At 39.2% G+C, this 26,566-nt stretch overlaps 2 protein-coding genes across 9 annotated transcripts in view; one reads left to right on the forward strand and one right to left on the reverse strand.

Moving 5' to 3' along the window:
• C7H3orf80 (chromosome 7 C3orf80 homolog) overlaps nucleotides 1-21,835 on the forward strand; it is a 53,417-nt gene extending 31,582 nt beyond the window's left edge. Inside the window, exons 3-6 of one of the 7 annotated variants that reach the window (XM_059731097.1) lie at nucleotides 7,549-7,662; nucleotides 10,694-10,862; nucleotides 12,728-12,896; nucleotides 21,498-21,835. The gene's annotated coding sequence lies outside the window, so the exon portion shown is untranslated. The remainder of the gene's footprint in view (nucleotides 1-7,548; nucleotides 7,663-10,693; nucleotides 10,863-12,727; nucleotides 12,897-21,497) is intronic. The other 6 variants (XM_059731096.1, XM_019491660.2, XM_059731098.1 and 3 more) reach the window with 6 other exon arrangements.
• The window catches only part of IFT80 (intraflagellar transport 80), a 155,278-nt gene continuing 134,467 nt past the window's right edge, over nucleotides 5,756-26,566 (reverse strand). For both annotated transcript variants that reach the window (XM_059731095.1, XM_059731094.1), the window contains exons 15-21: nucleotides 25,568-25,703; nucleotides 24,565-24,712; nucleotides 20,534-20,705; nucleotides 16,233-16,322; nucleotides 15,962-16,134; nucleotides 13,852-13,975; nucleotides 5,756-6,997 (exon numbers count right to left, since the gene is read on the reverse strand). In XM_059731095.1, the coding sequence (XP_059587078.1) occupies nucleotides 6,884-6,997; nucleotides 13,852-13,975; nucleotides 15,962-16,134; nucleotides 16,233-16,322; nucleotides 20,534-20,705; nucleotides 24,565-24,712; nucleotides 25,568-25,703 (957 nt within the window). In that variant the 3' untranslated portion in view covers nucleotides 5,756-6,883. The remainder of the gene's footprint in view (nucleotides 6,998-13,851; nucleotides 13,976-15,961; nucleotides 16,135-16,232; nucleotides 16,323-20,533; nucleotides 20,706-24,564; nucleotides 24,713-25,567; nucleotides 25,704-26,566) is intronic.

Here is a 26,566-nt window from a genome sequence, read left to right on the forward strand (position 1 = left end):
CCCTCCCCTCCCCACCGGAGAGGGAGGTAAGTCAGCAGGGTGTGCGCATAACACGGGGGTTTAATAGGCCCTAAATTGAAACGGTGTTTTTTAAAACCCATCGCTTTAATTTAGGGCCCCCGTTTCATCTACACGACATGATTTACAAAGATTTTAATATACTATATTTAAACTAGGATTTAAAGTTGTTGCTTAACTTGTCATAGTATGTTTGCTTTCCTGTCAAGCCAGTAATTAACTGTAGTCTAGTTTTGGAGGATATGAAGAGTTTGTTGTATTGATTATAACAAGTTTATGGTGAGACTCTGAGCATTTGATAGAGCCTATTATAGTGATTTCTGGCAAACCCAAGCTTTTAGTTAAAATACATTGTACTTATGTTATACTCCATAAGGCTTATGTTATACTCCATAAGGCTCTTACCTCTCAGTAGCCATATTATGGCCTGCTTTGCTGTCACTCTGGTTTGCTGAAGTATCTTCTATTTATCTTTTCGAGGGACCTTTGCTTTGTTCTGTTACTTTCAGTACTTCCCCCATCCTTCATGTCTGGGATGGAAGCAGCCATACTAGGAAAGAAGATGGCAAAGTGTCAGATGATCAGGCAGATCTTATTTTCATCTTCCCACAAGACCAATGGAAATACTTGCAAGTATCTCCCATCCCTTTAGCAATTAATCTATCCTCTTTATGGAACGAGGTAGGCATCCAAAGGAAGATAATGTCCCTTGTCAGAACTCTCCCTTGAAATTTGTCTATATGCAGCTGACATCATTCACCTGCTCCCTCAACCAACAGTTTGCTAACTGCAGGCAGCTCTGAAAGATCCTCCCTCAGCAAGTACTGGAATTGTTAAGCCACTCCATTTTTACATGCAGACTACAGTTTACTCCTGCAGTTTTCCACTTGGAAGCTTCCTCGAGAGTCTCTCTGGTTTGTAATTTCATATTTAAGAAAATATTGTCACTCTGTGTATTTCCTTTCTATTCATGATGATGGTATCCATTTGCACTGTTGTTTTTCATCTCCTTTTTCACTTTTATAATTCAATATTGGGCATCCATTTATTTGATATGGGTAGCACCTTTGTAGAGATGCTACAGAAGGCCCGGGCACCATATAAGTCCACAAAGAAAGCAAGGTTTAACCTAGCGTGCAAGTGCTATGCATATCCTCAGCACAGGGATTTGGCATCCCCATCAGAAGTTCTAATGGTATCTCAGAGCTGTCCTGCAGCCAGCACAAGTAAAATGAATTCTTTGAAACATGTAGGTAGAAACAAGATTCAAATTATTTCAATTTGTCCCTCCTGCAGCTATGGCTGATGACAGCCATCATAAAGGGGAGACATTGAAGAAACATCAAAGGACTTAGATAAACTATTGCAGTCTACAAAACTCTCCTTCAACAGGTACCCAAACTTACTAGACAGATTTGTCCTGTTTCTAGGCATAACCAGGACTGCCCCAGGCTGAGCAGCTAAATGCTAGCCCTTCCACCATAGCTGATTGGGAACTAGAACATCAGTGAGCTTACACCCCATCCAGCGGGTGTGCTTGGAGCAATAGTAACACATACTAACAGGATTGGGTCCCTCACAATCGCCCCTTTCAATTTAAAAACAGGCCATTGTCACTGTCACTTTTTATGTAATAACCCAGTGCTTAGAGCATTCTCTCAAGACTCAGAGGATCTGGATACAATGCCTTTTTCAGCCAGAAGAAATTCAAAATCGCATCTCATACCTCCAGGCGACTGTTCTCTTGTTCAACATTCAACCTTGGAAGGTTGTGGGGGTGGTACAGGACTCAATTCTCACTGGCATCTGCAACCATCAGGAATCACACCACTAACCTTCTATCTAGATTAAAGGAATCACATGAAGGGTAAAGTAACATGAAATCCACATCCGTGGTTTAACATCTTGATCATGTGGTATGTTAGCTCCACAAAAGCAAAAGTATCTCTTTTATTATACAGGGCCAAACACTTGTGAACATTTTTAATTCAGACAAGCAGCCCAAAACTCCACCATGCAATTTCACCAACATTAAGGAGGGGCCCTAGCATTATTGTGATGGGCAAACATTTGCAGCACATCCCACCTTGCAGCTCTTCCTACAGGAGAGAACATATTTTGACAGAAAAATACATTTATTTATAAATGAAGAAATTGCCCAATTAATTGTGTGAAAAATATTATCGATAAACCCATAGCTCATTTCAGTATAGCATTCCAAAGCAAGTGTGTTTAGATTATATTACTTTTCAGGCAGATCTGCCAGGTATGCTTCAAAAAGTATGCAAGGCTGGCCTTATTCCAACATGATGCAGTTATTTTGTTTTTTTTAAAAACAATATAGTCTATGTAACAGCTACGTGGTGCTTGAAATTCCTGAAGATATATCAGTGGAACACAGCTTTTTGCTTCTCGCTTTGCTTCTTTTGGAATCAGAAATACTGCTGTGTTATAATTTTATATGTGAATAGGTTCTCTCATCAGTTTTCTTTCTACCATCAATATTTCCGTTCACAATTTGTTATAATCCACATACTTTTATGAAAAAATAGCAAAGACTGAGAGTCTCAAAGGAAATTCCAGAACATTTTTTTGTTTTGTTCAGTGCTGAAATTTAGCTCAAAAAATGAAAGTTGATAGATTTGGATCCTTTCATTTTTGTGTCCTTGTGACAAGGCATTTAGCAAAATTTGCAGATTCATTGGAATCTGATAGAGCTGCACCATAAGCATTTCTGTTGCGACCTCAAACTTGAGACCTCTGAGCTGTCAACCATGCAGCTTAATGCCTGCACCACTCCAGCCCCTGTAGATTTGGATGAAACCCTGGAGTAACTCAGGCAGACCATGGGAAGCTATTCCCACTGTTTTGCCAGTGGGAAAATGGCAAGTAACATTTTGAAAATCTAGTCCCTGGTATCCCAGTGGTTTATGTAAAGTGTTTTGGTGTCCAGTGGGCTTAAAAAAAATCAGCGAACAAAACACTGAACTGGAACCAAAGTGGCCTGGCTTCTATTTCCTGCCTGTCAGTGGTCTGCTGGGTGATGTCAAGCAAGTGAGTTCACCTGTTGTCTCAGTTTCCTCAACTATAAAGTAGGAATAACAATATTGTTTCTTTATAAAACTCTTTTGAGATTTATGGATGAAAAGCCAGATATTAGTACTTACTAACACTTCCTTACTAAGGTGTATTATGAACACTAGATAATTAATTAATCTGCAGAACAACTCTGCAAAGTAAGAGAATACAGATTGTTCTCATTTTCAGAGGAGAAACTGAGGCAGGAAGCCCTCTTGATTTATGCAAAGCCATAAGGGAAATCCCAGTCAAATTCTGGAGTTCCTGGCTCCTAAGCTGTGTTTAGACTCCTACTTTCCTGACATGCAATGCTGTGACCTCCCTTGAACAACTAGAGATAATGGTAGTAGCGCATACAATATTCCATCCCTTACTACAATGTAATATCCTCGTACTTTCCTGATGCATGAGGCATCTTACTGACATCAACAGAGCATCCAGGGCTCAGACATTATTGTACGGGGTGCTAACATTACACTGACAGATTACTTCAGTTGTTAATTTTTACATCAGAAGACTGAACCCCACCAAAAAAACCCAACAACCCCAAAACCCCGAAGTACCAATTTTCAAATAAGTAACTTTTTCAGATGAGGTTTTCAAGATCATGTGCAATGGCAGTTAAATATAATTTTTGGATGTTTGAACTAAACTGACATTGCTATGAGACTTTCTCGTTATATTCATTATTGACTCCTGGCCTTTAAATATTGCATTAATCAGCTTCTCTCTCACTTAGAGTTACACTGTATATCTTACAGTTTTACATTGTAACCAAATTCTTTATATGCAAAATAAACTAACTATAATGGGAATTGATATTGCTAAGTGCTAAAGTACAGTACATGGACTACTAAGATGCTTATACTACTACACCAAAATTGTGTTTATATCTGAAAGGCTAATCAATCACCACACTGACTAGAACAGTTATAGTTCAATTGTACTCACTTCTACTTCTCAGACAATAGGAGGAAATTTTGACAAGTGCAGCCATGAAAATACAGTAGTTACGTAGCAGGCAGATACTTTATTTTTAAAATGGGTATTTGATCATCTAGTGTAGGATCTTCATGCATCACTAGTTAATTTTTCTGTTGTCTTCACTCTGATTGTGGAAGTTACATAATACAAACAAGTTGGAGCAGGAGGTAACTTGACAGGAATAACAGAAGGAAAGTTGTATTGGTCCTACCATAGTACTTGGTATATGCAAATCTATTTATTCTGCAAATAGTTAAGGACAAGTGTAATATAGTATACTACAGTACCTACAAATAATTAAGGACAAGTACAATATAGAGCATTTGAAAACCTCAGGCATCTAAAGTCAAAAGCTATTGTGTACTACATTAATAAAAGCATCTCAAAGCAGAGAAGGCAAAAGTCTAGAATTGCAGTTGCAATGTGGAGCCCCCCACCCCAAACTCCTCTAGATAAGTAGGTTCAGGGACTGGATTCTGTCCAAGAATCAGTTTGCTGTACACAAAAAACCTAAAAAATAATTTAACAGGATTGTAAAAACAAAAGAATTTGCTCAAATTACCTTTTGGAGTATCTAAAACCCTGATGAGGATCTGGCAGTCCCATAAATTAATTCTGCCATATTGTTTGTAGCAGTAAGACTGGATGAATCTGTGGACTAGTAATAAAATACAGAGGATTTTACCTTTCAATCACCCCAAGCTTGATGCCCACCGAAGGCTGATGCATACTATATATATGGGCAGCACTAGAGAAACACTGCAGAAAGATTACCTTACTATTTGTTAGTTTTTTAAACCAATTTGCTTTTCAAGTATTTGTGCTTTATTGTCTGTAAATATTCTAGTAGTTGAGTTTGATGAAAAAAAGGATTACAAAGCTAACAAATATTGAAGAATATTCACAGAAAATAAACTCTGGATTCATAAACATCAAGTCTCTCTGAAAACTTGATTCTAAGAATAACACTAACTAAATCAGAAAACAGAAATGGAACAACTTACTACGGGGCACCTAAGGAGACAGTAATAGGAATTTGGCCCCAAGTGTCCAACTAAACTAAACAATAAGCAATGTTCCATGAAAATATTCAAGATACAGTTTTGAACAACTGAAATACTTTTCACTTGATCTTGACATTTATTAGTGAGGCAGCTTGCTCTGCGGCTGTATAGCCTGTACCTTGATCTGAGGATAAAACAGGTAACAGTCTTAAGTGCAGTTGATCACTAGCAACTTTTGCAAGTACAAAGTTGATTTTTAAAAAATCCTCCTTGTGGTAATAATTCCATTGTGCATTTTCAGGAAGCCAGGTGAATATGCTGTCTCTGCAGTACTCTCAGCCCCAGCTGGCTCAAGAACAAGAGAGCGAGCTCGGGTTCAGATCTCAAATCTTGCATTTCCACTAGACTGGCCTTCAGAATGTACTTACATAGCATTATGAAGTGGTGCCAAGGTCCATAAACTTAACATTAAACATTTGCTATTAGTGATATTTTGGTCTCAGCCCTGTAAGTAGTAAGTGCTTCTCATATGTCAATGGAAGAGAAGGGCGTTCAGCTTGCAGGAGGTGCTCAGCATACTAAGGAAATGGGCCTTTAAAGGGGTTGTAGGTACTAGATAGAATTTATCTGCTTTAATTAGTAGTCTGAGAAAATCAATAAGATGCACCAGGTAATTGTATAAATACTTTATTTGATCTTTTATTAAGAAATATATGAAATATATGGAAGATTTATACCTGCCACATAATGATTTACAAAACAAAATATTAAATCAGATAAAAATTCACAGAATGTATAAAACTTTTTAGTGTTAACATCTGAAAGATAAATATTATATATAATTACTTTAACATCTTTCAGCTACCGGTAACACATTAACATCCCAATATTGCAAAGGAATCATGCAGACAAACCACAGTATATGCACGTAACAGGAAAAAAAGAAGAGTATATTTTGATGAAATTGCATATGTGTAACACCACTAAAATTTTAACCAAGTGAGCTGGACAGCATACAAACATGAAATGTTATTCTTCAACTAAATAGATAGGATATTCTAATGTTTAATGAAGCTCTGAACACTATGGCTAATTACATATTCGGTATTTTCAGAAAACACATATTTTGTTAAAATTTAAAAGACGTTCCATGCTATATTAAATGTGAGATGATTTTTCCATGATAATCTGCTTTCCCAAAACCTACCCAACAACATAATATATAATTGCAAGCAACTAATTTGAAATAATATATTATATGTATTATCTGAAAATACTTCAACACTGGGGCAGTCTTCTCATGGTTTAATACATTTAACTGCAAATGAAATATTCCTTTTTTTGGTTTACAAATATAGCCTTGCACTTTTCACATTTAGGTGTCTATAGCTGGGAACCTAAACAAGTGCCATGTACCTGAGCCCTGCAGCTGCTGGCAAATCAGACAAGCTTATTTAGGATCTTAAACATATACAGCACTGTATAACTCCAGGTATCCAAAGACAAAATACGGTTACTCCAAAGCTATGAAAATCTGAAAGATTAAGACAAGGACCAGCCCCATTCTCTTTCCTTGCTCACACGGTTCTACAGATTTCAGTGGATAAGGGAAGCAGGAGGGGGCTCAGATCTAATACACTGACAACACACTGGCGAGAAATTCTGCACATTGTCCAAAAGCTAAACTGCCAATTCCTTCTCTCACTCTTTGGAAAATGTTAATTCTTACTTATACTTTTTAATACACAGATGCAACTAATGTCTGATAAAACAACTAACTAATGTGATCAGCATGGCACTTAGAGCTGAACAGTTACGCTGGTCCTGACTGGTGGAGTGCTTGCTGCTCGTTCTCTCTCTTTAGCAATTTCCATCTCTATTTTGGCCTTGATTTTATCCCAATCAACTTCCAGCTGTAAGAATAGGAAAGACAGTAGCTGCATGTTATTAGAAGTCTACTAATTTTCATATTCACATTTTATTAGAAGTTTACTAATGAAGAACATGAGTGTTTTAAGGTATAAGTTACAAAACAATTTGCTCACTCTTTACATAAGCCCCCTTTTAATGCACACATATAGCTACAATTAATACTAATGGGAGCTACATGTGCAGATCACCTGGACGGACCTAAGCCACATGTTCTGATAAATAGTATGATCTCTCAGGTTCCCATTTTTTATATCAGAGTCGAAACTTTGCAAAAATATCGTATGTAGGGAGAAAATACTGATACAAGGAAATAAATTTAGATGAGCCCACTGGCCTTCTTCCAACTTAAAAACAAATGAAATCTATTTGTCACATCACTCAGACTTGAACCATTCATTAATGGTACATTAAGCAACTTCCCTCTCCTATACCAATAATCCATCAAGCAAATTGATGGTATCTACATTAGTCATTTGATGGAAAAATAAGTTTGCCACTTGATACTTGTTTTTTATATTGACAAATGTTTCAGCTATGACATGGCACTTTTCCATCTGCTGAAAAACATCATCTGTGACAGTAACCTGTTTCAGTGAAACTATGAACATTAGACAGATGAAAAGGATTCAAATTGGCTCCCAGGTAGGTATGTCTCATTCTCATACTCAAACACTGTTGGCATTCTGTTCATTTTTCACTGTAATACTGCTATATTGTCCAAACCAGCACCTTATCTCATTCTCTTGTTTTTTTCTGCTAGCAGATTTCTGATTTCAGGCCAGGAATGATATGCATTAATAGCTGAACTCATGTATACTGTTGACTGTCGCATTTTAAGAAAAAAATCAGGGTTGGAGTGTTCTAGTCATGACAGTCCTGGAAATGTCTGAGAGGCAAAGACTTTTTATGACATCTTCTATAGGGCCAACTGTATAGCTGGGAGAGCTACCAGACAAGCTTTCAAGTATCAAATGCCCGTCCTCACATCTAAGAAAGAGGGAGATGCAGGCTGAGCTAAGTATCAGAGAAAATCCCTGCTTGCAATAGTCTGCTTGAAGGGATGGAGAAGAGCTGTGAATTGAGAGTGATAAGGTGTTATGAAAAACCATTATAAGATTAAAAGTGCAGGGCAATTGCTTATTCTACTGCTTTCCTGACATCCCAGTCTATGCAGCTAATTCAAGGCACTTCCCTTGCCCTGTGCTGCTCCCAGTCCCATGCAGAAGAAGGAAACGAAGCAGAAATCAATACATATTTTAGACGGATAATGAGAATAAGTTACCCAAGAAGTATTACAAACAAATTCCCCTTAATTCAGTGGCAATCTTACTTCAACTTAACTCAGCTACATAGCCAAAAAAATAAACAACCTATTTATTCTCAACCCTCCTAGAGCCATTCAGTTTCACAACACTTGACACAGGTAATTTTTTTCAAATTATCTATATTTTTATATTGTTGCACATGACTGGAACATCAGAATGCCATTATGATAAAACTGATTTTAACTGATGCCTAGTAGTTATAATGCTGGCCCACAATGGGCTGCATTCTCAATACTCCTATTTCAAAAAACGAATACCTCTAAATCAGATCAGTGTAATGAATTTGGTACTGGTATTCGAATATCTGCCACTTGTGTTTCTCGCTGTATTCATAATTCAGCAGCCCAACTGTCATGTACTCCTGATTAATATTACCATTGTGCATCCAATACGTGCAATGTGGTACAAACAGTCAGTCGCAAGTAACGTTTTGGTCTATAGATATGATTCGCATTCAAGTCTTATAATGCACATGACATTTTTTTTGCTTGATCAACAATGTTCCACGGTTACTCTTCTGGGCTTGAACCCCAGCAGAACCTAAAATAAAGGTTATTCAGCTGTAACTGGAGTTCTTAGAGATGTAAGGACTTGCACCTAACACAGGAGGTATGCAGTCCCACTAGCTAAATACCTTACTTGACTTGGTGCTGGCCACAGGGGAAGACTTGGTGGGGGATCTGCAGGTACAAGGTAACCTAGGAGATAGTGACCACCTGTTGATAGGATTCACTATGTGTCTTAAGGTGGGAAAGATAACTAGTAGGGCAGAAGTGCTAAACTTCTGGAAGGCCAACTTCAACAAGCTCAGGAGATTAGTTAGAGTAGGACTGAGGGGTAATAACATTGGGTGACATGGGAGTCCAGGAAGGGTGGAAGTTCCTCAAGGGACTGATCCTGCTGGCACAGAGGGCTACCATCTCAGTACATATAAGGGAGGCAAAAGAGCCAAGAAACCCTCTTGGCTGAGCAGGGAAATCCAGGAGAGCCTACAGGGGAAAAGAGAGGCTTACAGGTGATGGAAGCAGCAGACAGCCACCAAGGAGGAGTGTACGTGCTTGGCTCACACTTGCAGGGAAGCAGTGAGGAAGGCCAAAGCAGAAACAGAACTTAGGCTGGCAACAAAGATTAAGGGTAACAAAAAGTCCTTCTTTAAGTACATAGGGAGCAGGAAGAAGGTGCAGGGTAACATAGGGCCACTACAGGATGGACTAGGGCAACTCGTAACAGATAGGATGGACAAAGCTGAACTCTTAAACAATTTCTTTCCATCTGTGTTCCTGGTCATGGATACAAACACACCGCCCAACCAGACTTTAGTCTGGCTTGAGAAAGATACCAGTCAACCAACAGTTAGTGCTGATTTGGTGAAGGGGCACTTGGAGGGGTTGGACATATTTAAGTTGACAGGCCCTGATGATCTTCACCCAAGGGTACTAAAGGAATTGACCAGTGTCATAGCCAAACCACTGGCGCAACTATTTGAGCATTCATGGCACTCAGGACAGGTCCCAGAAGACTGGAAAAGGGACAATGTGGTCACTATTTTCAAGAAGGAGAGGAAGGAGGACCGTGGTAACTATGGGCTGGTTAGCCTTACCTTATTCTTGGCAAGACCTTAGAAAAAAATCATTAAGGATCACATTTGTGGGGTCCAGCAGGTAACACTATGCTAAGAGGCAACCAGCATGGGTTTATAGCAGGCAGATCTTGCCTGACTAACCTGGTCTCTTTTTACGACTAGCTTACAAAGTGCTCAGATGCAGGAGTAGAGGTAGATGTTATTTACTTGGATTTTAAAAAAGGCTTTTGACACAATGTCACACCCAATTCTTATAAGTAAACTAAGTAGCTGTGACACGGATTTTTTCACAGTCAGGTGGGTGGAAAATTGGCTTATGGGACGCAGACAGAGTGGTGGTGGATGGGTTCATTTCTAACTGGAGAGACGTGGGCAGTGGTGTCCCCCAAGGCCCTGTCCTTGGACTATACTGTTCAATATCTTCATCAGTGATTTGGATGAAGGTGTAGAAAGCACCGTGTCCAAATTTGCAGATGACACCAAACTATGTGGTATAGTAAACACACTAGAGGGTAGGGAGCAAATTCAGGCGGATTTGGACAGTCTGGGGAAATGGATGGATTAGAATATGATGCAATTTAACAAAGATAAGTGCAAAGTGCTACACCTGGGAGAAAGAGTCACCAGTACACCTATAGACTGGAAAGTACCGTTCTAAGTAGCACAGCAGTGGAAAGGGATCTTGGAGTCATAGTCGATGCAAAAATGAACATGAGTCGCCAGTGTTACAAGGTAGTAAGTAAGGCTAACCGCACTCTGTCTTGCATTAGTAGGTGCATCACGAGCAGGTCTAGGGAGGTGATACTTCCCCTCTATGCGGCATTGATGAGGCCACAACTGGAGTACTGTGTCCAGTTTTGGGTGCCACACTTCAAGAGGGATGCGGATAACCTGGAAAGGGTTCAGTGGAGGGCTACTCGTATGGCTGAGAGCCTGTAGGTAAGATCCTATGATGACAGATTGAGGGACCTGAATCTCTTCAGTCTCTGCAAAAGAAGGCTGAGAGGTGATCTTGTTGCTGTCTACAAACTCATTGAGGTGGGGTCAGCAGGGAATAGGGGGTACTCTGTTTACCAGGGTGCCCCTTGGGGTTACTAGAAACAATGACCATAAACTGACAGTAGATTTAGATTGGACATCTGGAAGAAATTCTTTATGGTAAGGATTGCCAAAGTATGGAATGGGCTTCCAAGGGAGGTGGTGCTTTATCCTACCTTGGAGGTGTTCAAAAGGAGATTTGACAAGCATCTGGCTGGAGTTACTTCTCCCCAGCGCTCTTTGCTACCCAGAGCAGGGGGTCAGACTCGATGATATAATAGGTCCCTTCTGAACCTATACATTTATGAAATCTATGTACTATGCATATTTACACTTCTGGAATGTGTCAGTGGAACTTCTGATATCAATGCCCATGACCTGCTCCCTGACACTCTTTTCTCTATTCCTGAATATTTTGAGGGTGAAGTTTGGCTACAGTTCCTACCACTTCTGCCTGCAAGTCTGAGATTATAATTAGACTCTTAGGAACATAGGAAGATGAGCAACCAGCAAGGATACACAAAGTACATCTTAAAGAACACTGGTTACAAGTATCTTCTGCATGTTCCGACTCTTGGGGTATTTTAATAAACAATACTTCCCTTCAATAAAAAAAAGGACCAAAGTATTACTTAGTCAAATTAAACCTCAGACATAGATGCAGTCCAAAAAGGAGTTTTATAAACACCTCTATGGAGTTCTACATTGCAATCCTGCAGATTATTCTAAGTGGAATGGGTGCCTAAAAGATATCATCAATATGATTAGGAATGCATCACAGCACAAGATATTACATACAAAATTGAGGTTGTAGAATCAGAGAAGGCAGGCTGAAAGGGATCTCCATAGGTCATCTAGCCTAACCCCCCACCTGAGGAAGGATCATCCTTATTTAAAACATCCTATACAAATCCATTACCTAAACTATCAGGCAAACTACACAATCAGCCCTGACACATCTACAAGATATAACACCTGAACCTGCTACATGTAAAGCAGGGGGACCACAGCAGCCAATGTCCTGCTGATGCAAAGGTTGTTAAAATACACTCAAGAGATCCAAGGAAGAGGACCATACCCCCCCACTACAAAGGAAGGCAAAAACCACCACAGTCCATACCAATTTCACCATGGGGTAAAATTATTTCCTGACCCCAAATATCGTGATCAATCTGACCCTGAGCAGAGGGGCAAGACCCTCTAGCCAGGAACCTCCTGTTTTAAGTCACAGCAGGAATGTGGGCACAACCTTCTGATAAGGTCCATTAATCTGAGAAAGGATATCACTCTTTGATGTGGGACCTGGCAGTGGCTTTCTGACAGAAAAGCTGTACCATTCTGCAAGCCAAATTGCCCCTACAAAAGGAATCTTTTCTTGTGTAGTAAGATTGACCTTTTCTAGCCTTGCAACAAGCTGGTCTTCAGAGATAAGCACATTAGCTATTTTTCTCTGTTCCTCTAGGTATGATTTTTGCAAATACAGCCATCTTTGTCCAAAGACATTATTTTTAGTATGACAATACCTTATGGTAACTGAACAGTTTTTGGCACAAAATGTGCAAATTAGATTTTTGCTTGGAACTTCCTAAGCTTCTCAGAACTAGGTTTGGGGGTGTTAACGTCTCCTCACAGAGTTTATGACTATCATGGTGGGCCTGATTCTCAATAGATTCAAAAGTTCAGAATCATTTTTAGTTATAAGAGGTTTCTTAGTGCTTGGAACTTAAAGCCATCTGTTTCAGTGGTCTCTTTTCTCTTCCCCCCAGGTCTATGCACACTCATCCACAAGATGTACTGGATTAGGAGGCCCTGACTGCTAGAACCTCTTGCAGCAGCAGTGTGTGAAATCTGTTCTATTGCTCTTTCTGAGTTCTTGAAGTGAAGGTACTACAGACTGAATTATCTGGAGGAGAGGTGAATCTCCCAGCCAGCTAGGTATCTTACACTTGCTTGCTTGCTTGTTTTTTTAATTAATACATCACCCTTAAATGCCAAAAGCTAATTACCATAGAAAGCTAAGCACACTAATAAAATGGCACTATCCAAACAAAGGACCTGGAGTCAAGAGCCTGGACCTGATATGCGATCCATTGGACACAGTAGTTGGAAGGAACTGAAGTGGTCAGATGACCTGAACCCCATTTATAACCTCACACTCAGGACATTCAGGAGCAGTCAGGAAGTGGCAGGAGGGGTCAGGAACACACTTCAAAGAACACTGCTATTAAAAGGTCCCACTGTTACAGTTTGTACCATTGGTACATCCATCCCAGATATAAAAATATGCTGAAGATACGTGAAGATGCCTGCTTCTAGCACATGATCAAAATTGTTCCTTCTTAGCCTTTAAGAACATACAAAATGCTAATCAACCAACCAAATGAGGTTAATATCTTTGTTTTCAACTAATGTGATCTACCGTAATTCTGAATAGGAATTATAGGGATTCTATAAAGTTGTATACCTATGAAATCTATTTTATTAATGTATTTATCATATAGAATGTAACAGTTCAAGACTGGTTGTTATTTTTTTTCTGGATACCCTTAGAGATTAATCACTGTTAATATCTGTGCAATAATCACCAAACTCAGGACTAACTTCCTGTTTATTCTTGCATTTGCACAATCCCTGCAAGTTTCAAAATTTGCGCACACACGTTTTATGTCCTCTAGTAAATATTGTCCACAAATGTTACCAGTTATGAATTAAACTATTAATCTATACCCAAAGTCAGATACATCAATGTGTAACAACAAAGATTTGGCTCTACACTGAATTGAAAGACATCAATGTGCACACACTTTTTCTTGCATGCACAATTTTGTAACTACAAAAAGTAAGCTGACCTTCTGAAAGTGTAGGATAAAATTCCCCAGAGAATACTTACACCTTCAGCATACTGTAAAAATTGTTTACTAGTTTCTTTTTTACCAAAATCTTCCAGGAACTTCTGTCGATAAGCCAGAACTGTATCAACATGTGTCTTGTGTTTTACCGCTAGTTCTAGTGCCCTAAAATCAAATAAAAATGGGCTTGTCATATTGTATCAACATACTGGCATAGCTATAGTCTCTTTGGCTTTCTAAAAAGATATGCTTTACAGTGATAGACAGATCCTCCTGAAGCAAAGTGCCAAGCATTTTTGCATTAGTATTAATAAAAGGTGGTGGAAAGTAGCCAACTTCTCTGAAAAGGACAGTGTATTTTATGTTGCTCATTATGACAACTAACATTTTATTTCTGTACATTGTCTAAGCCTATTATGGACACATGACAACAGGAAACTTTATTAAAAACAGAAATTGAAAAAAAAATCTCTTTTACTGTTGATTATAATCATATCACTATGAAAGAGTCAAGAATTAATTAATTAATTATTGCAATGAATAAAAAAGAATCTCTTGGCTCTTGAATAGCATCACTATACATATAGCATATACAAGTCAGCACTTTTAAAGATTTGAAGATGGGAAGGCTCAGCAACTGCAACAATAAATTGTAAATCGGGGCATAATTTCTAAGTGATATAAAAATAATTGTAAAAGCTTAGAAATGGGTAGTTCAAACATTTTTCCAGGTGAGATATTTTTGGCAACACTACCAAAATCAGACTGATAATGTGCTTGCCAGATAAAAAAAATCTGATTAGTTGAGTGGGATAGAATACTTATCAATATTTGTACTATATTCATTGTGACAATATTTTCTAAATTACTATAAAATACGCAAATGAAATTCTGAACATAGCAATTTACCAACCTACTACAATTGCTTATTTTTTTCCTAGAAAGTACATTTACAAATTCGGATTGAAAAGTGGTTTAAAAGTCCCTTGTTCTACCTTCTTTTAAGTATCTTATTTACCCGAATTCCAGACTACTTCAAATTTAAGATGGCCCTCCAATAATTAGATTCTATATATGGAAAATTATAAATTTATTAAGAGTTTCCATGCATAGAATATTATTATTAGAGGGTCATCTTACATTCATAACCCCCACCCCTCCACTGCTATGGTAAGAAAAGCAGCCAGACCTCTGTGGCTGCCCTTTTCTGATCTGCCTGGGTCCAGCTCCATGCTTGTGCCTGCTCCCCCACCACTTATCCCCACCATATCTCCTACCCGCTTCTCCCCCACCCCTTGGCTCCCCATGCCTATTCCTGACCCCCTGTTGCCTGTCTGCCTGCAATGCTTGCCCCTCTCACACCCTGCCCCCCTGCCACCTACCTTCTGCGGTAGGTGCAGTTCCAGATCCAGCTCCAGGCTGGTAGGGGCTGAAGCCAGAGCTGAAGGTAAGTGGTGGCAGTGGGCAGGAAGACCACAAGCAGCCAAATGGGTGGGCAGGCTGTACACAGTCTTTCCCATGCACCCTCAGCTAGAAGCAGGAGCTTTTTGTGGTGACAGGAGAAGTTGGAAACTTTCCCTACTCCTGTGGGCTTTTTGTTCTCACCATCAGGCAATTAGAATGAGGAGAACAAACCCTCTAGAGACTCTTTGCCTTCTGATAGAAGCACCAGTTTTTAAAGGGTCTGTTGAACATGTAAACCTCAAACACTCCTGTAACTCATATTTTCTCTCCCAAAGACATGATACCAGCTAGTGAAGCCATATACCTGCTTTAAGCAAGGTATTTCAAAACATCTTTAATTTTTGGAGACCCACATAAATCATAAATTTTTACTGATGACTCATTTTTTCTCTCCCTAATTATGAAAAAGTTAAAATGCCTTTAAAAAGCATCTCTGAAGGTACTGTAGATAGTTACAACATGAAGGGGTAGAAACACTGGCATATTCCCTTAACTACAGAAATAATACTCACTTTAAAAACAAGAAATCTAGCATTATAATCATTTATTTCTTTACTGACTACTGATATATGATTTAATTCAAGATCTTGGCAACTGTAGAGAAAAATTATTAATGTTTTAAATATTTAAATTGTCACCTCAGTGAGATTATTTACACTAACAGCAGCAGTTTGAGAGAAATACTACCTATTCCAGTTGTAAAGATTAATGTTGACTTGAATAGCTTGATAAATAAGGCCAGCTTGTAGAAGCAAGGTTTCAGCATCTTGTATATTTCCACTGAAAAGCAGTATATGAGCCATCCTTGATTCTTTTGATGGAAGATCTTTGATTGAATTAATGTACTGAACTTTGTCAATCTGTTACAAAAAAGTGTGACAGTTTAACTAACGAAATAAACTAACTAAATCTGCATTGCAATCAGTTAGCTAAGAATAGTTAAACCCCAACTACTTACCTCACCAATTGCTGCGTAGGCTATTTCTGCTGTTGTCATGTCCTGGTTAGCAACTGCCATTGCAGCTAAACATGCCCACATTGTTTGATCCTAAAATTAAAACAAAATAAAAGCCCTAAAATTTCTTAAATTCTATATTATAATGAAACACAGTTCTCTCAAAGAGTTCAGGGAGGATGTTCACCTGGTGAAAATTATGCACGGGTACATAAGTGTATAAGTTTTCTCAGTTCCCTACACACTGGTTCTGGATGTCTCACTAGTACAATCGTTTCATTATTTCTCAGTTACTACCCAATACAAAAATTCCTATGCTGTGATGAGCTAATACTGATTTACAGCCAACTACAGAGCATAGATTTGCATAATTGTATGCCTATGTCTCTGTAAATGACAAATATGAAAATCTCTCAACTCTTGTTCTTATAATCTTATAATCTCATATTTAAATGAAACAGAAATACCCAAGAAGTTGCTGTTGTTTTAAATCTTAATTAAAATAGATTTGTTAACACAATTTTAAAATGCATTGTTTACCATAGTGTGGACAGGCCCTTATAAGCAACATGAAAATCCTACCTACTTAAAGTACGGTAAACACATATGCTAGGTATATCCAAACTAGTCTGTCTAGATCATTGATGCTTTGGCATGTAACTTTATAAACGAGTCATGCTGAGTTCACTAGGGTGCATAAAGCTAACCCTCGTGTCTCCAAGACTTGGGCCTTACACTCTTCCTAAATCATTTCTTTATTATTAACTTAAACAAGAACAAATTTAAATGTCTGTCTGTGCTTGTATCAGAATTTCCCTCTTTCTTGGAATTTCCCCTGCAAGATCTCTCAGTATTTGCCCTAAATGTCTCTTCACTCAGAAAACTGCTCAAACGTATGCCTCCAATCAACTTTTGAAATGCAATGTAAATAAAACTGTATTATTCCTGACAGGTTTGTAAGCAGGTGGGAGCAGGTAAGGAAAGATGATGAAAGGGAGCAGGAAGGTAAGAAAAGACAGTCAGAAAGGGGATGAAAAAAGCTCTGAAACTTTTAAACAATTTCTCTTTTAAATTAGTCCTAATGCTTAACTACCCCTAAACTCACTGGATATGTGCAGTGCAAATATAGTAAACAGCTGCAAGAAATCATGAATATCAAAAGCCTATATGATTAAGAAACTATAATTACATGAAAAAAGCTTTTAGAAAATGTACATATATAGGGAAAGAATATTTAAAAATTTACCACTTATAATAAATGGCTTATATATGCTCATGATTTATACTGATTTTAAAACATTTCAAGAGAAAGGCAGATGGTAAGGGGTGCACTGAAATTATACAAAGTCATTTAATTAATCACTGTATTTAAAGCTATAACCACCAAATATTGGAAGAAAACTCAGTATAAATACCAAAGCAAATGGTGACTTAGATTTTTTTAAATTTTATATATATAGATATCCATATAGATATCTAACCCTCTATATCTATCTATATATAGATATCTAGCTATATCTATATCTAAAATTTATAGGCCTATTTATTTATCCAAATACAGTAAAAGCTTTGTTATCTGGCACCCATGGGGAATGGGGGGTGCCGGATAACAAAATATGCTGGTTAACTGAGCAGCCCAAACAGGCGTCTTTGCCTGTTCAGGCCGCCGCTTCTCCTGCCGCATCCGGGGCGTTGCTGCCCCTCCCGCGGCATTGCCACCCTTCCCTTTGGGCTCTGTGGGCCCTGAGGGACAGGGAGGTGGGCCCCGTGCAGCCTGTTGTGCCCTGTGGGCCCCATGCAGGCTGCTTTGTCCCAGGCCATGGGGGCTCAGAGAAACTGGAAGTGCCACAGTGGGCACTTCCAGTTTCACTTTACCTTACAAGCTGGCATGCTGGTTAATAGAACATGCCGGCTTGTAAGGTGCCGGTTTATGGAGCTTTTACTGTATTACAGAAACACAGGAAAATCTGATTAATTCATCACTCCAAATGGATAGGTAATGGTGACTGATTATCCATAAGTGACTAATGTTGTGTAGTTAGCTATTTTGTAGTTAGCCAAGAACAAAGTCCTGCACTTGGGACAGAATCGTTGTATGCTCAAATGAAGTTACAGAACAAGACAAACCCCAAGACTGACCCCTGGGGCACTTCACTTGATACCAGCTGCCGCCCTCTGAGACCTACAATCCAACCGTGTTTCAATTCATCTACAAACCATTCATTCAATCCATACTTCCTTAACTTGCTTACAAGAACGTTGTGGGAGACTGTATCAAAAGCCTTGCTAAAGTCAAAGTATATCATGTCCACTGCTCTCCCAGCATTCACAAAGTCAGTCATCTCATCATACAAGGCAATCCTTCTTGGTAATCCTTCCGTGACATTTTGGATCCGGGCTCTTGGCAAGCAGTAGAACTCCAGAGACAACAGGTCAGGCCAACAAATGGATGCCTCCATCCCCCACAGAAGGGAGTCTCCAACCACCACCATCACTCATCATTTCCTTTTGGTGGTAGTGGTCTTGATCTTCCCAACCTTGGGGATGCCTGGTCTGGCTGCCTCCACCAACAGAACATGCTCCTCCTCCTCTGTTGCTAGGGCTCCATACCTGTTCTCTAAGCAAACTGTTACAGCTGGAGATGAAGATTCCTGCTTGCTGCCAGAGGTCACAAGCTTCCAACTTCCATCTTCCTGGAAGTCCATGTCCTCTTCCTTCTCTAGCACTGCCTCTGGCAGTTCTTCCTCCACATTTCTGGAGGTCTCCTTCAGCAATGAATCAATGAAGTTTTCATGGCAGAGGATGCTTCAGAGCCTTGCCACCTCCTGTAACTCGCTTGCCTGATCCCTGAAGAACACTATTAGGGGATGCCACTAACATCACAGGCACTCCCCTAACATGGCTGTCACTGGGAGGAACCTGCAAGCCACAGTCACCACAGCACCAAGCCAGGACCTGGGTAGAAGCCTCAACAGAGAGCAGCACTTCCTGGACAGGCACCTGACAGGTGCAAGCATTGGCGATGTGTAGGGGGTGCACGCGGGTGCATGTGCAACCCCTGAGATTGCTGTGCACCCCCTGGAAACACCAGCTGCAAAACCAGAAATGTCAGCAGAAGTGCACTTCTGGTTTTGCCACTGGTGCTTTTGCACTTGGCGATCAGCCTCTGGGGGGCCCCCCCATCAGTGATCTGGTGCCCCCCGCCCCCAGATTCGGGAGACACCAGTCGCCCATTGGTGCAAGCAGAGGAAAAGTTGGCAGTGGCAACGGCTTTGGCATTGCGACATCTTCCAGCCACTTCTCTAGGTCTCTTAAACCATTGCCTCTCTCTTCCTGTCCCTCTTTTCAAGCAAACCTTCTGTAGCAAGCTCCCCTGTAAGCCAGCCTGTACTCTGCTTCTTGGTCCCAAAAGATTCCCTTTTCCCTGCTTCCTCTCACCAAGCTTACAGTGAAGGAAGGTGAGAAACAGTTTCCAGGCAAACTCCCTAGCAAACTCCCCTTTGCTCAGAACTCTAGTTAAGCACGTGGCTTAAGTATTGCTCTAACTCCTGAGTTTTTGCTATTTACACTAAATATATGTAGGTTAGCTACTCTTTATTAAAGAAAGAGCAAAGGCTCCCCTTCAAAGAGGGAGTGGCAAATTGACCCACAAACTGACTTACAAACTGCTTGATGAATAATGATTTAATCAAAGTGTTTTGTACACAGATCAACAGGATTCTAGCAGGGATTTAGGGCACTGACTAGTAAGACCATAGTGACAAGTTATCCCAGTGATTAATTAACCAGGCTTCACCGTAGTTTTAAGACACAGTATCAATTTTAAATCATGATAATATATATTCTTTTGTACATGTACATGTAAACACACAAGACTACCAAACTCACCTCATCCATTGTTGTTGTCTAAATTAGCAGAAAGTAATGAAAAAGAAAATGAAAGAAAAGAAATGTAAAAAAGATATGCTACTCTACAATATTAGGCAACTGTATGGGGGTCACAAAGCATTTTTATAATATCAACTGTGTAAAGTTCAGTTCTGAAAAGAATTATGTTCATTAGTAACTTTCCCATGCTGGATAGCTATAGTAAGTGAATAGCTGAGTAAAATACATCACTTTGTAAGTTTTTTCAATATCATCTCTAAAATAAAAAGGAAAAACTATGCAGTAAACAAACTACTTGAAGAAAGACACTAATTTATAGCATTTTCTTATATAATTACCATTCCCATAAAATAGTCCTTAAAAATGTAAATGAAAAACAAACAGTTGTAATTGTACCATATATTATTAAGAATTACCTTAACAAATCGACACAATCTGACTGCATCTGCCCATTTTGAATTGCTAATGTATTCATGAAGAATAGCTGGATAAGGTGATACGTTGAGATGAATAAGTGAGCCATCAGCTCTTCTAATTGTTACTTGATTTCCCACAAAACGTACAATCTGGGGATTTTTGCTAAATTCACTGTTGAAAGAAATGCAGATAAAGTACATTTTATAATCCTTCATGCTAAAAAATAACAATTTAAAGCAACTGGTGGTTTTAAAATTAGTTAATAATTATTATATTGTAAACTTCTTTTACTTTTGAACTAAATGGAAACATTAACATTCAACTGCTAAAGTATATGTAGTACAGTTTAAAAATGAAAACAGGGTCAGATTTTTAAAGAGAGTGACCTGCAATCAAAATTGATTATGCAACCTATCAAATGCAATCATTGGCTAAAAGTGCAAATACCAATTGGGTATCTCTGCATATGCTGGACTTACACATACAAGTAGTGTTAGTATATATATAGATACAGGTAAAATTATCTTGGCTCTGCTAAATTAAATTATGAAATAAGGTGTACTTTCCAGAGCATGAGTGTAATTATATGCCAAAGACAGGACTATAAGAGTATTATGTTTATTATTATATTGGTAGACATCATCTCCCAGGTTGTAGAAAATACCACTATGCTGCACTAGAACAATAATAAACCAACGTTATACTAAGGTGACCACAATTTTTTTCAGATAAAATCTTTGATATTTCTAGTTACAAGTCAGAATGTTTAACATATCCATTAACTATGTTTTTCAAAACTATTTTCAGATAAAATGCAAGAAATGTGATTAAAACTCAAGGTTTTGTATTTATGTTGAACATTCCTTTAAAAAGCATTTGTTACTATTTAAATTAGTTCATTATTTAATTAATAGTCTGCAAAATATAATATATTGCAATGAACCTAACACTGCATTACCCTAGATTCATGGAAGAGCTGGAGGCTGAGTCAAAGCAAGAGAAGCATACAAGAAAATGCAGCATGATGACGATGGAGAAAAGACTGAGTAGCTAGTAGTGTGGAACAGGAAGGCTAAGAATTGGGAAATATACCCCTCATGTTTCCAGTAACTGCAGTACGAGGTCAGAGGTTTTGTCCTACTATCAGGACAGCAAGACTCTTATTGTATTGCATTTCAATTGAGTTGCTTCAGAGGGTAAATGAAAAATGTTAGTTTAGCTTTCACTGTAATTGCTAAAACAATTGTGCATTATGTATTTAATTTTTAATCCTGGCAGCCCTAATAAAGAAATAACAATTACTTGAAGCATCTGAGTATGTATGGGAACACAGCAATGACTAGAGTTAGTATAGACTAGTGCTTGGAGCTTCTAAGCTCCAAACATACAAAATACGGTACCAAACTTCTAGATATTCTGGCATGTCAGAGTATTCACAGCAATAACTGGCAATGGGAGTGGTTGCAGTATTTTCAGTTCTTATTCAACAAGAGTGGTAGAATAGTTTTGAAAAACCAAGTATTAGCTGAAAACTAAACTGTAATAATTCTAAGGGAAAAGTCATTACAGAAACTTTTGGGTATGTGATTTTAGTTGCATACTCCAACTTCAGAAATATGCCAGAGAAGATGCTTCATGAAACACCTCTATAGTTTATCTCAAACCATTAGTTTAGCACACCTTCAACCAGTGTATTTCCAGGTTTGGAAGAGGCACACAAGACCAGGTAGCTGAGGCATGCTCAAGACCAGCCTGGCTTGGATACGTTACCACTGCAGTGTAGACTTATTCGTAGCATATCAGGACAAAGAAATAGAACCCACCCACCACTGGGTCCTTTGCTTTGCTGTTCCTTCCCTTTTACCTGAATTGTAGCAGTCTTGTAGCTGTGATGGTTCCCTGAAGAATTTCTCTGGCATATTTCTGAAGTTGGCATATGTGTGTGCAAGCAGATAGCAGTGGTATACATGGAATGGCCCACTCAGGACATGCTGTCACTGCAGGATAGACATGCACTAGATCTTTGGACAAATCATTTATGGTAGATGGCCTCTACCACTTCTGTACCTCGTTAGGGTGTGGCAAGGTTTAATCTCATTGTAAAACATCTTAAGAACCTTGTAAAACATTTGCAGAGCCCATTCACTGGTAGCCTGCCCTCTTCCCACCAGGGACAGGAAACTGCTGTGCCTATTGAGCTGCAAACCCCAGTCCGTGCTAGGCTCCAGCTCTGCTCTCTGGGAGGCTGTAATGGAGTCAATTTTCCCTCTGTACTTTTGAAGGACAGGGAAACAGAACAATCAGGGATGCCGGCGGAGCAAGAAACCCTTTGGGTGAACATAAAGTGACAATTTTTCCCTGATCAGGCCACAGAAAGCAGTCTATAGTCATGACCAAACAAGTACATGGCTGCAGACCACTTAAAAAAATGTCATAGATTTCATAAACATTAGGGCTGGAAGGGACCTCGGATGATCATCGAGTCCAGCCCCCTGCCCTAGGGACAGGAAGTCAGCTGGGGACACAGGATCCCAGCAAGATAAATGTCCAATTGACTCTTGAAGGAATCCAGAGGAGGTGCTTGCACCATCTCTGGCAGCAGTCTGTTCTAGGTCTTGGGGGCTCGGACTGTAAAGAAGTTCGTCCTTATGTCCAGCCTGAAACAGTCTTGGAGAGGTTTGTGACCGTTTGACCCTGTCATCCCATGGGATGCTCTGGTGAAGACGTTCCCCCAGATCCTGATGCAAACCCCTTATATGCTTATAGGCAGCCACCAGGTCCTCCCTGAGCCTGCGCTTTTCCAGGCTGAAGAGTCCCGTAGCTCTCAGCCTCTTATCATAAGGCCTGTTTTCCTGCCCTCTGGTCATGTGTGTGGCTCTTCTCTGGACTCTCTCTAGCTTCTCCACATCCTTTTTAAATTGTGGAGCCCAGAATTGGATACAGTACTCCAGCTGCAGCCTCACCAAGGCCGAGTACAGCAGGAGGATGACATCCTGGGATTTGCTGGAGAAGCACCTATGTATGCAGGCCAGAGTTTTGCTCTGTTTGCCGGTTGCAACATCACATTGGTGGCTCATATTCATCTTGTGGTTAATCATGACCCCCAAGTCCCTTTCGCCTGTGGTGCTAGCAAGTGTAGCACTACGGAGCCTATAAGCATGCTGCAGGGTTTTCTTCCCAAAATGGCCGACTGAATGAATATCTGAACCCTCGTTACATGAGGGTTCAAATTAAAACATTAAAAAAATAGCATTTCTGTAACTTGCATCTGTCCTGCCTCAACCTGTTGCTGTTTTCAGAATTGGATGGGGTAAGGAAGCAGAGGGAGTTAGGTCTGCAGTATTTTTCAGCATGTATTGGAGTCCTCCCCTTCCCCTGCCAAGTTTGGGGGGGAAGCTTCATTTCACCCGCCCCACCCTCCAGTGCTGGCTGGGGAACCCCTAGGACAAGCTCCCTCTGATCCCTTTTCCCCCTCCCATTCTGAAAACAGGGACAGGCCAGGAGAGAGGAAGGGCCGTTACTAAGGGAAACTGGTTGTGGGCTCACAGCCCGCAGCTAGATTCTCCTCTCCCTGGAACCAAAAGTGAACTTCTGTTTGGTCCAGGGGATCGCTGTAACTCAGAACACTTCATGAAAAGCTACCTCCAAGGCATCAGGTGTTGCAAAATGTGGTGCTACAGAGAAGCTCCTGTTAAAACTGAAACATTTCTGTAGTGCTTATGCAAATTTTGTAGAACTACAGATAGGATGCATGTCTGTACACCCACAGTTTTGTAGTGCAACAAGGGCATATATAGCACTACAAATATAATGTCTGTCCATGGCCACTGATGCATTTTTGAAAGCTTTATAGTATGCCCCGAATGGATAATGCCTAAGGTTAAACAAGATAAGAATTTTGAAAGTAGGAATGGTATGGTCTGGTTTCAAGCAGGCTAATTAATATTGCATTTCAGGAACAATTTCAGTGAAAATTCAGAACAGAATTTAAAGTATATAGTCACATTATTCTGATTAAAATCCATGTTACCTTGCATCTTTTTCACACAGTGTTTTTGGCAAAAGATCTTTGTCTACATAAACTGTATTGGGATAGTACCAGACTGTAAAACGAGTATCTTGAAGTCCACAAAGTATATTAGAGGTGTCATTCCAAGCCAAAGTATGGACCATTGTTCCTTAATTTAAAAATAAAAATAATATTATGCATTTCAAAAATATATTAAATAGGCAAAAATGTAAAAGTTCTTGAAATACAGCTATGCATAGAAGTAACTCTCATTAACAGGCCCTTTTATATGGATTTCATCCACACCCATGAGCTAAAATATATTCTTATGAACTTAAGTATATTTATTTTCTCTATTACACTTTTTTCTGACATTTATATTCCCATTTTAATAGGAAAATATATAACAGCTCAGCATTTTTTTACATTTTTTAAATGCTTTGTCTGTCAACCCTTATTACCAGCAATAGGCACAACTCTGGGAACAGTAATTGTTTTTTAACTGCTGCTGAATAAACTGTAGAGGCAAGCAACCTCATTAAATTCTACAGCATTTAGATTCTTTTTCTTAAAAAAAAAAGTTTTAATGCTTGAAACTGTGAGGAAAAAACTTTGCAATAAAATGTTATCCTAATCTGAAGTCAGACTGCATGAACCAATAAATCTAGGGGAACTTTCCCATAATCCATTCTGGGATGTTCACTCAAATATATTGCTCACAGTTTAAAAGGCAACATTTAATTCTTTGATTGATAATCAGCATAAAAATTACCCACCCATTCAGTGTAACTGAATGTAAAAAAATGTTAGATGAACACAATGGTATTGTAAAAATACAATATTTTTCCTTTCATCTTTCCCATGGAACCATAGCAGAATTGTTTCCAGTAACCTATTCCCCTATGTTTTGTTAGATCCAATTTTAAATTGATCAAAGAAACAGAGATTTCATTACACTTGCTGAAAATAAAAATGAATTTTGTTGCCAGAATGCAAGCTGATGGGATTTTGGCTTGGTTCTTACCAATTTTGATAATTTTCTGTTCTTTTCCAAATCTCTTCACTGAAGTAATATAAAGATCTCTGTTTTTATCAATAAAAGCAATTTTCCTTTCATTTGTAATCCCCTTTTGGTCCAGGGCAATTTCCACAATCTCTGTCTAAAATGAAGTAGAAAACACTTGTTTATTTATTCTGTGCATTAATCTAGGAGAAATAGATGATTTACTAAAAAAAAAATCAAACGTTCTTTGTTACTAATAAAAATAGGGTTTTTAAATATTCTTGTATTTCTTAGTGCCACAACTGTTTTATAAAAGTGAGAAACATTACAAAAAGAGAGGCATACCTAGAAATTTTGGCAACCTGGGCAGTAAGGTGTAGGGTGGTACCAAGCACTTACCTTCTTGCCTAAGAGTTTATGAACTGTGCCAATATAGACTGTTGCTGCTGCAGTGCAAGATCCCCAAACACACCAATTGCTGGAGTGGCATGGGCTCTGGTGTCCCCTCTAAATCCATTCCCAGGGCTGGGACCCTGCTGGCCCACTCCTACTTGCTCTACTGACAGAAATGTTAATCTCCAACAAGTTTTAAATAGTAAACTATAGCCACCATATATTGCAAAAGTACCAGCACTTGGTGAGTCTATTTATAGTTTTAAAGAGCATAAATACAAGCAGCAGCCAAAAAGAGGACAAGCTTGAATGCCTGTGCCTCCCACAGAAGCTGCCTGATTTGATTAGCATATGCCAATCGTCAAAAGCCCTTTCTTGTACCACAGAGAGACAGAAGAATGTTAAGTCTCTCCTCGTTCAACCATTCCTGAAGGCAAGACTAAGGACAGGGTTGAACCTACAGTCAAATGCCATTCCTTCATTTCTCGCTTCTGAAAGCAAGGCACCTCAGTGTGAAAGTGGCACTTGCTAATGAAGTGGCTTGTAAGTGAGCTTGAAGGATTTCAGGTAATGAGTTTTATTGTAACAAATGACAGCCTGCAAATCTCCTGAAACTCTCGAGCCTCT

Source organism: Alligator mississippiensis, chromosome 7 (assembly GCF_030867095.1).
Source record: "Alligator mississippiensis isolate rAllMis1 chromosome 7, rAllMis1, whole genome shotgun sequence".
Lineage (NCBI taxonomy): Eukaryota > Metazoa > Chordata > Crocodylia > Alligatoridae > Alligator > Alligator mississippiensis.